Source organism: Hippocampus zosterae, chromosome 11 (genome assembly GCF_025434085.1).
Source record: "Hippocampus zosterae strain Florida chromosome 11, ASM2543408v3, whole genome shotgun sequence".
NCBI classification, from domain to species: Eukaryota; Metazoa; Chordata; class Actinopteri; order Syngnathiformes; family Syngnathidae; genus Hippocampus; species Hippocampus zosterae.
In genome coordinates this window covers 20800318-20813695 of record NC_067461.1, presented here as the reverse complement: position 1 = coordinate 20813695, position 13378 = coordinate 20800318, and the positions used below count along the sequence as shown (strand labels likewise).

The 13378-nt window shown below is 40.6% G+C and overlaps 1 protein-coding gene across 3 annotated transcripts in view; it reads left to right on the top strand.

The window, feature by feature from the left end:
• birc6 (baculoviral IAP repeat containing 6) overlaps positions 1-13378 on the top strand; it is a 116567-nt gene that overhangs the window by 79689 nt on the left and 23500 nt on the right. For all 3 annotated transcript variants that reach the window (XM_052080968.1, XM_052080969.1, XM_052080967.1), the window contains exons 65-67: positions 6991-7213; positions 9212-9357; positions 11872-11982. In XM_052080968.1, coding sequence (XP_051936928.1) covers positions 6991-7213; positions 9212-9357; positions 11872-11982 — 480 coding nt within the window. The remainder of the gene's footprint in view (positions 1-6990; positions 7214-9211; positions 9358-11871; positions 11983-13378) is intronic.

Genomic DNA, 13378 nt, shown 5'->3' with positions numbered 1-13378 from the left:
GTTTGCGTGCGTGCAGGCACGCACGCGCCATGCTCACGAACAAATACTCAATAATGATTCATAAATATCATGAACGTGTTGATTTTATTCTATTTATGGATCAAATGTGTACTGGACCAGTGGGGCCAGCGTCAGCGAACTTCGGGTGGCCTGACAGACTCGTAGTGGCCCCGGGTCATCTGGCCATTGTTAATGTACAACTCTGTAACTGGTATGGTAACTGGTAACTGGAGCCCTTAATATTTTTGCCACTCACATCAGTTAGGGCAGCATTGTTGTCCCACCGCACTCCCATTTTAAGTAATGCATAAACATCACCGTGACAGAAAGAACAAGGCAAATGCGACCTGACTGACTTGGCTCTCTAAATGGGCTGTTGCTCAGAATTTTTTTTTCCATACTATTTTCAGTGTGAAACCGTAAGGTTTCACATTTTCCCTGCCGATGCTGGATGAACCACTCCCTACAGAGATGACCATGACTCACTATCTTCTAGTGAAAATGTCCCGCGACAGGTTGGATCAGATCCATTGATCGCTTGCACTCTGATTTATTTACATTAACTCTTAAATAAAATGCTATTAGGAGTAATAGCTCAATTAAGTTTTCTTTTACTGTTCCAAGATAATCCTTGTAAAATATTTCAATATGATACCTAATTATTAATTATTTTCTGCAACTGTGATAGCCCACATAATGAGGCAAAAATATCCTTTGGCTTTTAAATGATAACAAATTTTAATGAGGATAAAGGACTTCAGTTTCATCTTGTACTCTCTTTATAGTCAAATGCTTTGTTAACCTATGGGCAAATCAAAGCAACTACCAGCTTAGTCTCTCTTTTTAAATATATTTCAGGTAAGAGACAACATATGACATGAAAATTTCATTGTATCAGCAGTTAGAAAAAAAAACGACTTTGAGGCCCAGTTTATAGTTTGCTGAATCGTAGGGATGTCAGTCCTGGTTGAGCTCTTGCGTATGTCCATCACAGTTCCAGTTCCAGTAATACCTTCTTCATGTTTCATGCTGTCTCTTCCAACCCTTCGCTATCTTTCCAGCTCATGACTTTGACTTGTTATGTTTTCCATGTCTTCACACAGTTCCTCTAACTTATCCCACCTCTCAATTAGGATGAGATTCATTTCAAACTTTTTGAACAATCTTTCCTAACTTGATATTGTTCTCTCAATGTCTTGTAGTCGTTTCTAAAAGTCAATTGTTACGAAAATATCTTATTCATTATAATGTGGTGTAAATGTATACAAACACAATTACAAATAGGTTGAGGAATGTGCCAACGATGCCTAACATGGCCAAGATGGATTCTTCCTGCTCCTCCTTCAGCTCCAGTGCACGCACATCATCAAGTGTGATAACTGTGGTGCCCATGATCTTGCAACTCCCCTAACCTCTCAAGGTGACCCGTATCTGGAATAAAAAGAAATAAACAATACACCTGTCAGTTTTCGAATGTTAACTGAATAGGTTGTACATTAGAACGGCTTTGGTAAACTCCTCTCACTAAAGTGTATCCATCATAAATTAAACCAAATATGGCCATGCAGCGCTGGGGTCACCATTTTTACTGACCTGCCACAAACTTGGAGATAAGGACTCATTTCAGACTTTATGTCAACAATTGGATAAGCATAACATTGGATTATCTGGGATGAAATTGCAAAATTACCAGCGGTAATGTTTCATGGTTGTCCTGTCAAAAGAAGCATGATTAAATGCTGCCATTAGAACCTCTCACGTCCGCCCACTGATTTTCATGTGCTGTAAATGATTAAATACCCCAGATGCTCTGTGGCGTTAACAAGCGTCATTCGCATCCTCGTGTAAGAAAACACAATTATTAAAAAGCTGCAGTGTGTCCTACAGCAAGACAAATACAGTACATGAGCAATAAGATGTTTGTTTGTTTTTTTCCTTTTTGCTGGGTGTATTTGTGAACGGAGAGCTTCTGCGTTTTTTCCTGAAAAATATGCCGTCACTACTGATGATCCATGCTTTTTGGATCTTCATAAAATTCCTCAGATTTAAAGGCATGCTACATATGGAAACCTGCAGGCGAAGGGGGGGTGGGGGGGGTGAGCAGCTTTGCTCAACTGTACTTCCAGGGAAACCCACCTTGTCACATCCAGTTCAAAACACCATCAAGTCCAATGTCCCCTGAAATTTGAATTCAGTCAGACCCTTCTTAGTTTTCAGTAATTTTTCATCTGCTTAAGTACAACCAGCTTTATTTGATGATGGTGATGGCAAGCTCTCTTCTCTCTTCCCACCTTTCTTTCCATCCCTTCCCTTGTGGTTCCCTGTTTCGTGTCAACTCTTCTGCACAATTCTCCCAACTCCCTCCTCATAGTGTTGGTTAATTTACCCACCCCGCTTGCTCTGTCAGTTACATCTTTCTTGCACCGGATTCTTCTGGGAAACAGTCCAATTAGTGCTTCTCAATCAAGTATCTTGCTCATTCCGGATGCATCCGACCCCGAACGATATATCATTGTCTGATAGTTGTGTAGGTGTGTCAGCTGATGTCTCTATGCCACCATGCCTCCAATCTTCTAACGGAGAATGCACAGGTCCCTGAAGTAGCCAGGTCTGGTTGTTGATATTCCAGAGGAAGATAAAAAGCCCAAATATTCCATAGATTAGATCACTGTGGAGAGGCAGAGCCAGCCGCAGAGCCAGACGATTACTATAGCCTTCGAGATGTTAACGTACCGGCAGTGACAGCAGTGTTACGGTGGGTCCTCAACACCAGTTAGATACCATGGCAGGACTGTGCATTGCATAACCGAGCAGAATGATGGCAAAAGAGGGAGGATGGATCCTGATGGCCGTGGCAATGAAGGAGCATAAGAATGAGCAAGAAGAAAGAGGAGGGTGGGGGAAACAACATTGCTCACGCTTAGCGTTCTCTCCTCCCCTCTCCCTGCTGTGGGGGCTGGTTGTGCACACAGAAGCACAGCTTCCACCAAAACAGCACAAATGTAAAAAGGGAGGAAACCTTTTTTTTTTTAAATGTCATATCAACACTCCTGTTGGTGTGACGTGGAGCCCATCTCCAGCTGATGTTTGTTGGACAGAGCCATGCAGAAGAGCGATAGAGGAAGGAAGGGGGGCAGTTTGAAGCAGTGGTGAAATAAAAATTGGTTGAAGCTGGGCGGAGGACAAAGCAGGAGGCAATGAAAAGGGATGGGGGGCAGAGGGGATCTGTGCGTACGTTATTTATCTCTAAAGGGGGTGATTCTGTGACAGCCATCGTGTACGCGTAGTCATCTCTGGTCTTAGATTGCTGTAAAACATACCTGAATGGCTATATTATCGAGCATTTTATTTCTCTGTTCTATCTGTGTACTCAAAGTACGATCGTCGCCCGGTTTAATTACTCATCATGAAACATCAGGAGGCTTCGATGGAATGTTAAGTATTTCTATTTACTAAATGCCAGAATAATGAAAGAAGGAAATTTTGGTGACCATTTTTCAGTGCATTCTTCAAATTCAAAAGTGCACTTGCCGTGAAATTGCTATCCATTCAACAATTTGGGAAAACACAGATGATGATGTCATGTCTTGGGAGGCTTGGGAGGTGTTTATCGAGAACATTTCAGTTCATAAGAGACACACCTGTGGATGAATTTCGACACAATCGTGAAGCACCATGTGTAACATAATTGGAAAGTCAAAAGAAGTCAACCAAGATATCAGTAAGAGAATTGTGGACTTGCGCAAGTCTAGTTTATCATTGGGTGCAATTTTGAGATCCCTGAAGGTGCCACATCTTTTCAATTGTACGCATCTTTACAAAAGACCTTGTAAAGATGTTGTTTAAAGCCGTTAAGACGTGTGTCATTATCCGCAGGAAACCGAGTCCTGTAAGTGACATGGGCTCACTGCCAGGAAGAAATCCATTACTTAGGAGAAAAAAAAATCCAGATTACAGTTGCACACAAGGACAAAGACTTTAATTTTTGGAGACATGTTCTGTGGTCAGACGACACTAAAATTGAACTGTTTGGACATAATGAGCATCATTCGGATGAAAAGGGAGAAACTTGCAAGCATGGGAACAGCATCCCATTAAGGAAGGTACATTTTGAAGGAGAACAATTCCGTGGGATTACAGTTCAATTCCGTATTTTATGTCTGTAGCTTTTGAAATTAAGTTATGTTGACATTTTTCAAGTTCAGATAATTTTTCAAAGAAAACGCAAATCATCAGCAACATTAGATTTCCTGTGGTTTGATATGACTCAAGGGTGGTACATTTTAAAATTTAGCAATTCGTCTTAAATCAAAACCAATTATATGATGCAAATTGGTTTTCCTTTGCACCTTTTCTCAATTTTAATGGAAATTTATGGGCAGACCTAAAAAGGCATGTGAACAAGGCATTTTACAAACGAGGGTAAATTATGCGCGCACACACACACACACACACACACACTGGCATAAATAAATAATAATTATTTTGGTAAGCCTAATTGACCTAGAACAGGAAGAGTTAAGTCTGATTGCATGTCAGACGGGGGGGCGGGGGGGGGGGGGTGTTTGCATTTTTCTATAATGGATGTAAACAGCTGGTTTCAACTTTGTATATTATGTTTGGAAGAGTACTTAATATCTCAACTTTGTTTTGCTTTCAATTTGGCTGAAGTTAGCATTTTGTCCTCATAGATTTAATGTCTCTGTAAAGACGTCGACAGCCATGCATCTCTGGTTTGAAGAATGCCGTTTGCTAATCAAGTGACTACAGAAAAACAACTCCTAATTCAGGCCTAATTAACTTTCGCGAAGCAACACTGTTCCTTCTCATTCTCTAGCATGCAATTTAATCATATCAGTGAAGGCATCACTCAGTCCGTATGTATTTTGCATGGTTTACAAAATACATACTAACCGATGTTAATGATTTAGTTTTAAGGTGTCTGGTACATGACTCTTAGAAGCGTCCTATTAAACTGACCACATACCAAGCTTCAAGCTTATTTCCATCCATCTTTTGTAGATGGATTACTGATTGGCAGTGAGGGGAAAATTGTCCTAGATAATAGAATCAGTTTGATTTTTTTTGGGGACAATTTGTGGCTTTTCAAAGTGAGACAAAAGAGATTATATGACTTCCTTACAGGAAAGGTTCTTCTTAAATCTTGGGCTACTTTTTCCTGTTTGTTCAACTGACTCGCCGCTTTAATGCACATTATTACACTGTCCACTGAGGCAGATAATGTGTTGGCAAAACTTTACCATTTCATTCTCTAAACTGCTCATTTGTCTTAAAAGGTTGAAGAAGACCTGACACACTTCAACCATGATCTTTAGTTAGATTATTAGCCACTCACCGGTTATGTCCCATTTGCTTTTTTTCCCCACTGTTCCTAAGGGAAACGATTAAACACCACGACTACGAGCAACCATTTGCACCCTAATGCCTGTACTATTTTGGCAGTTTTGTAAGTCGCGCTGCGTGTAGTGGGTGTTCTCATTGTCCAATGAAACATACACTAAATCTCAGTTACAGCAGAGTGAAGTTGAAGCTCTCAAGCAATGTCATTGCATCACTGATGTGCACCTGCCTCTAGTTGTTGTCATGGTGATAGCGAGACGAAATTTAGCACTTGACGTGTGGTGTTATGTGCGCTGGAGAGAAAAGTAATAAAATGGGAAGTGGTTTCTCCCACTCCCAACCCACCCTTTTTTTTGATGCTGATGATAGTGGTCGTGACTGTATGGACAGAGTACACTGTCCACGTCTTTGGCAGGCAAGCACACTGAGACAGACACTATTTGTCAGAGCTTATTTTAGTTTGCATAACACTGCTTTTTTTTCATCATGTATTGAAATTTCAGATCTTTCTGGTTAGTTGACTTGCTCAAAACCGTATTCAAGCAATTATGCATTGCACACGTTTTTTGAACCCATTTTTAGTGACGTTATTTCAAGATATGTTATAACTCAAGGTTGTTTTCAACTCAAATAATTTCATTTTTATTTTAATAATTTAACAATACCACCCATGAACCCTATTTGTTTTCTTTATGTGGATGGTCCCACCACCACCTCACACTCCAGTAAAATACCAAATATCACTTTGTCAGCTATGACCACAGGGATCTTAGCAAGGGGCTGTGTTGGTTGAGTACATTCGAAATTGGTTGAAAAAGATGGTGTGAGAAAACTGAGGGTTAAGAATCTTGATTGTGGGCAGGGAGAAAATATAGCCTGACAACATTCATAAGACTCAGCATTGTTCATTCATTATTTGCACTTACGGTTCCTGTGTGACCACCTTCTATCAACCCTATCAGATCTTCAAATAAGAGAAATACCACACAGTACAATGCTCTGTGGTGGCATTGGTTGGAAACGAGAAATACAAATGACCACGGGCCTATTCCATTCAGACGGCTGACATAAACATAGTTTTTTTTAGCCCGCCTCCACTGAAGCAAACCATGGCATACTCGACCGACTACAGTAACCTGTACTTTGCGGGGTCATGGCACCAAGTGCTGCCATGAATAATGAGAAATCAGGAGTACTTGATGTAATTTACTCCGGAGATGGAACCTGTTTTCAGAGAACCACCCTGTGACGTGATGATTGTATTAATGATTGTATTCCAAAACCAAAAAGAGGAGATGGCCTGATTAAGCCTTACCAAGATTTGTCGACCAAGGACTAAATGCTGTTCTGTAGATTCCCCCAAATCCTTGCGGTAGTGTGTGTGTGGTATTTGCTTCATGCAGGCCCCAAATATGGACCTTGTGGAGGAATATTTTCCATGGTCACCATGGTTATCAAGGAAATGAGAAGTCACCAGCTGACTGTTATCTGATTGTGTTATTTGCTTAGTGTAATCCAGGGTGAAACTGTCATAATTTTCTTTATATATATATATATATATATATATATATATATAATATTCCCACTAAACTGTAAATTGATATTAAGCACTATTTTGTGTCTTTGTAGTTCTGGATATGGCGCGTCATGTGCCCCTGTATCGGGCATTACTGGAGCTGCTTCGGGCCATCTCAACCTGCACATCCCTCGTCCCTCTGCTGCTTCCTTTGTCTGGTGACCGAGGGCAGGATGAAGAAGAGGAGGATGAAGAACACTCGGAGGGGCAGACTTCTGTTGGAATGCTGCTGGCCAAAATGAAGACATGCGTTGACACGTACACGAATCGCCTCAGGTGGGACTTGCATGTGAACAAAATTGTTGGTACCGCACCGTTAGTGAAAGAAGAACCCACATGGGTGAAAGAAATAACTTCCATCTGATAATTGCAAGAATACATTTTTAAAAACAGATTACCAATAAAATCAGAAATTGCTTTTAAATTGTGGTTCAATAGAATTATTTGAAAAAGAAAATGAAACAGGCCTGGACAAAAATGATTAAACGATATTTTTTGCCCAACCTTTTGAGGCACTTACTGCAATCAAATGATTTTTGTAATTTTCTCTTGAGACTTCTGCACTTCTCAGCTTTTCTCAGTATTTTGGCCCACTCACCATGGGGAACTGCTCCTGTGCTCAGTTTTGAATGGTGCTTTCCTCAGACGCCATGTTTCAGCTGCGAAAGCAGATTTGTAACAGGTTTTACATAGATCACAGCTCATAGAAGGCAACTTCAAAGTAGTCCACTGTTTTGCTATTAGTCATTTGTGGGTGTTTTTACCTGTGTTTTGGGTCATCTTGTTTAGTGAGACCCATGATCGGTGACTGACATCAAGCTTTCTGACACTGGGCAGCACATCTCTCTCGAGAATTCCTTGACAGTGTTGAAGTTTTGTTGTATCCTCACAGATTCAAAACACCCTTTGTCACACCCTTTGTAGGCCAGAACATAACAGAGCCTCTTCCATGTTTCACAGGAGGTGCAGTGTTCTGTTCTTGGCATGTTTCAATTTTGCCTCTGTGATCAACACAGCGTCACAATTGAAATTCCACTTTTGACTTGCCTATTCCTAAGACATCCTCCCAGATGTTTTTGTGCCTTTTTAACATCCAGTTTGGCAAATTCAAATTTTTAATGATTTATTTTCAACCGAGATGTCATCATTGGCCAAGTTGTCCACTTTGGCTCAACAACAGATGGTGTGATCTGACACTAATTGAACTTGACCTTGGATTTCACCTTTTAATGTCTTGCAATGGATGCTAAATGGGCAGCATTTAACCCATAATGTCATGCTATACAATGTCTAACTACTTTTTAGAATAGCGTGGGAGTCCATTTAATAAGATGAAGCACTGCAGGAAGACACCTCTGGATTAATGGGTCCACTTCAAAACACAGCCCTGTCGGTCGATGCAGAATTCTCTGTCACGACGCCTTTGGGAAGGAGGCCCACCTGACATCTTGTCCCGCTTAATCGGTGCATATTGCGTACAGCAACATTAAATTTGGTCATTGTTACTTAGCCCGCTCTCCAATTAGTGGAGGATGCGCAGGAGAAGGAAGAAGCGAGAGCAAAACAGTCCTATATGTAGTTTAACTAAATGCAAGAGTATAAAAATAAGTCGGAAATCAAGATTTAAGAATTTCTACTGAGGTAGTAACTCATCTCGACAGGTAGGGCATTTCACAGCATTGGAGCCCAAATGCCCTAGAACACTCTGGATCTGGAACCAGTGGACTTCTTTTTAGCTCTCAGTATCACCAAATGACAAGTCTATTTTAAGTGATCGTTTCGGGAAGAAATGTACAGCACTATTAAGTTGGTGAGTTAGGAAGGAGCAAAGTCCCAGAATATGTTATGACTAAGTAACAAAACTTGCCAGTTGGCCAGTATGGAGTAATTTGATCAAAACTCTCTTGTGCTCGTTAGGAGTCTCACTGCAGTATTTTGTTACGAACTGAAACCTACAGTTAGTAAAATAATTAATATGAGACATGGGACCTACAGTTAGTAAAACAATTAATATGAGACCTGAGAAGACCAGAATGCAGTGTTGGTTTTCCAAAACGGAGTTCGGAGGAGTCTTTATTTTTATTTTGGGGAAAATTGGATCACAGATGGAATTTTCACTTAATGATGCAAAATTTCAAAATTGACCCTGATTATCAAATAGATCGGTTGTTGTCGGCCTGGTTGTCTCATATCTACGAGGAAACACCCATTTCAAAATTTTGAGTATTATATTTGGTGCTACATTATGAATAAATGTATATTTGTGTATTACAGGTCAAAGAAAGATAAAAGCAAAGGCGTTGTGAAGCCAGATAGCTCAGACCCAGAGCCTGAGGGCCTCACTCTTCTTGTGCCCGACATCCAGAGGACAGCTGAGATAGTCTATGCTGCGACGACGAGCCTCCGGCAAGCTAACCAAGGTAGATGCATGTGCCTATTTCTATTTTACGACTGTTGCAGCAAATTTCACATTGTTTCTAATCTGTGTGAGTTCAATCTTAAAGGGCTACTGAAGTTATTTTACCATTTGCAGTTGTTAAAAGTTTGTCTATAATGAATTAGATTTCCTCATTATTTTTAATGTGCAATTGACACCTTGGAAACTCGGTTACCTGACCCCTGAGTACACATTATGCCACTTCCTGTCAACAGAAAGTGGTAAAAGGCGTCTTTAAAGGTGTTAAGTGTACTTGGAAAAATAAAAAAGCTATCAAATTTATGATAGTATAGACAAAATATTAACTTTTTAGTGCGGAAAATGACTAGATAAGTAAAGTATCCCTTCTCCCTTTTATCACCGAAAATGGCTAAATAAATTTAGTATCTCATTAAGTCTGACTTCTGGGGCACTACTATAAAACAGCAAAAACCAAACTTCACCATGTGTTTGCCTTATTGTCTGGCTCTAACTTGGCAATCCTCTTCATTTCATACGTTGTTCTTCTTCATCCTTAGTGTAAGGACACAGAAATTGACACTTTATTCAACCCAAAAGTACTCAACTTTCGTAACTTCTGACTGTAGGTCATATATTCAGAAGCAACCAAGGCCAACCTTGAACGTCTTCAGAATTGATCATTGACGGTTAACTTTGAAGTAAAAAATTTCCAGCATGTACAATATTACACATCACACATTTTCCTCATTTATTCTGTGGAACATGAAGCAACATCTTGAGTTGGATTTGCACTTGTATAACATAGAGGAGAGCATTTGAAAACGCTTCCACACATGTATCTAGCTTTTAAACAGAGACAGTTAAGGCACGGTGAGTCCATGGCAATGACTCGAAGCAGAAAAATGCAGAAAATAAGAGTCTTCCAACATAATTAGTCACCTTAATAAAATAGCAGATGAATAAAATCTTGACTGCACACCAAAACCCTCATTACCTTGTTGCCTGACAGTACTCTTAATTATCCCCCAACCACGCATTCAAGCTAGACAGAATTTTAATGCTCTGCCCATATAAATAGCGAGCCAACTGATCACTGAGGTGCAGAACTGACTATTAAACACAGTAAAAGTATGCGGGCTGTGGGTATAGAAATCAATGCTATATTACTTCCCTTTATGAATTCCATCTGTTTAAGGCCTCACAAATCACATCATAGATTTTTTTTTTCGATGTGTACCTTGCAACATGAACCCCTTGACAAATTAATAATCATTTAATTAAGGGAGTTCTCTTGAGGAATGTATCTTTAAAAAACATGATCTCAACAAAATTTCTGCCTTAAGTGCTTAGGCTGCTTTCAAACTAATTATAGTGTCTGACATACAAAACTCACGTAAAAAAACAACAATAACAAAAAATCAAATGAAGGAAAAATATACATAATTCATTTTCCCAGTCATGTATCAAGGTCATTTCACCCATCCACCATCTGATGTTGTCAGCCAGCACAAATGACAATTCTCAACCAGTTCCCTTCAAACTTGATCTTTTTATTTTCATACAGATATTTAAGTAGTCATTCTGTGCAGAAAAAAACCCTTAAGTCTAGCGAGGCTATGACATGATACAATACAATACATGCTGATTTATATAGCGCTTTCACAACAGCGGCAGCTGTAACAAAGCGCTTAACAAAACAGTTAACATCAAGTAAAACAATAAACACAACACATAACATAAAACACAGGCAGTCATGCAGTCATAACCACTTTTCCATCACACACTATGTTGTTTGAAGCAGTTTGAGATGAAAGAGGAGAGAATCAAAGTTTCCTTTAACCAGTGGATCAGAGACGTCATGCTCAAAATGTGCACACGTCAGCTACAAGCTAAGTTTCAAAGTCAACAAGAAGCTGTAGCATCCATTCACTTCTCCTGTCCCATGGAAATCCATTTCAATTCTAAACAGCGACTCACGGTTCCAAATGCGCATCAGCGCTCTGCGCCAACGCTCCTCTCTCCTCATCCTCAACTTCAGCAGCCATCCATTCAGCCGCACCAACGCCGACTGTCCAACAGCGCCGACATAGCCACTGAACAAAACGGGGTTGTGAAAAATGCTGCCCATTACAGGCGCAAAAAACGCAAGCGCCCCAGGTCTGTCCAGCCCCGACAGTCAATGGCGCAGACATTCCTCCCAACCAAAATCTGTGCTGGTACAGGCGTGCTGCCGAGAAGGCACAGCCACCAAGCACAGATGCTTCTCCTTTGACGAATGTCGTGGCCAAAAAACGCTGAAAACAGTCCATATCAGGTCCGCACGATGAAACAACAAACAACATGTAACAAAACAAAAGACAAAAACACCAAAAAAGAACAAAAAAGCAAGGCTCTTGAAGAGCACTTGCCGAAGGCTGCCTACTCGGGCGCCATCTTGGGGAAAAAAAAAATGATGTTTCCATGGCCCCAGTTGGGCACACAGTTGTATTACACTCCAACCTGTTCATCTCTGCTTGCAATACATCTTGTTTAACAGAGAGGAAATTGGTTGAGACTTCAAGAAAGGTATCAAGCAGACCCAAGCCCCTTTCTATCCTGCGTTCTCTTGAAGAAAAATACGTTGCTGCCATGAAGAAGCTGCAGTTTGGTGAGACCATTTCTTCACGTTTATTTGCAAGCAGTTGTTTTTTTATTTGTTTCTGTTTATCTACCGTATTAAAAGGCGTAGTGTCAGTTATTTCTGTATTTAACACATACACAAGACATATTGTATTATTGCGCGGCGGCATGGTAAAACGTATGCAAGCTTAAACAATACGGCAGCATTATGCATGCTCGCGTGTGTTTTTAAAAAGGCAGTGGGAGCTAAGATAAGATATGAAAACCTTTATTAGTCTCGCAAAGCTGAGTTTGTATTGTACATTTTCAACAATATGCTCACGCTATTTTTTTTAATCAATCCTTATTATTATATCCATCAAAGTCCGAATGTTCTCTATCCGAAATGAACAGCTGAGCAAGTTCACAATCAAGCCTGCCAGGTTCCCTTGCATCATTGTTAACGTCAATCTCGGCTCCTCAGAAATGATACCTTTTGTCTAAACTCCAACAATATTACAAGCAGACACATGAACCCAAGCATCCACAGCCCATTCACAAATGTTGGCGTAACTCACCCAACACTACCTCTCAGTCTAAGGAAAGCTGTATTCTCCATCGCTCCCACGCCGCTCGCAGCTTTACTTTCTGTCCATTCCTATGGCAATCAAGTGCAAGAGTAAAAACTGGCTTCACGTACCCCGTTGTGCGTATCGGTACCGTGCTGGTCGCCTTCTTCTCAACAGTGTTGTTCACAGAGAATATCGAAAGTGAACAGCACCCCATCCATGTAGGCTTTTTCTTGTATTTCAAAATGCAAAGTATTCATATAGCATGTTAAGTGTCCCTCATTACTCGTCGTACCCCAAGTGAGTAAGCTAGGACCTACTTGGGGCGTGCTTTTAGTGTCCTTTTTCACGTCCACCCTTCCCACTTTAATGTCTGCATGCTGTCCTCAGTTACGTCCGCCTTTCCTCTGTACAAGCAAGGTGTCGGCTCAACATCACTTTGTCAAGCAGACCATTGAAGTCACACAACAGCATTCACAGATTTGGAACTTGTTGCATATTATAGGCGCCCCATCCATTTTGGAGAAAATGTGAGACTTTTATGTGCGTCTTATGGTCGTGAAAATATGGGACTGTAAACAGATGCCATTCTCTCTAATATGATCATCCTGCATTGTGTTACAACTCAGAAATTTTTTAAAAAAACACATTTGGGCCCATATCCCGGCTAACATTGGGCGAGAAGCGAGGTACATCCTGAAGTGGTTGCCAACCAATCGTAGGGCACCAAACAACCATCCACACTCAAATTCACACCTAGGAGCAATTTAGGGTGTTCAAGTTTCTGTTAGTTTTTCTCGGACAAAGTTAAAGAAATGACTCGGCACACAGGGAAAATTGTCTTCAATATCGGCGGGAGGAATCTCTGAGAGCGAA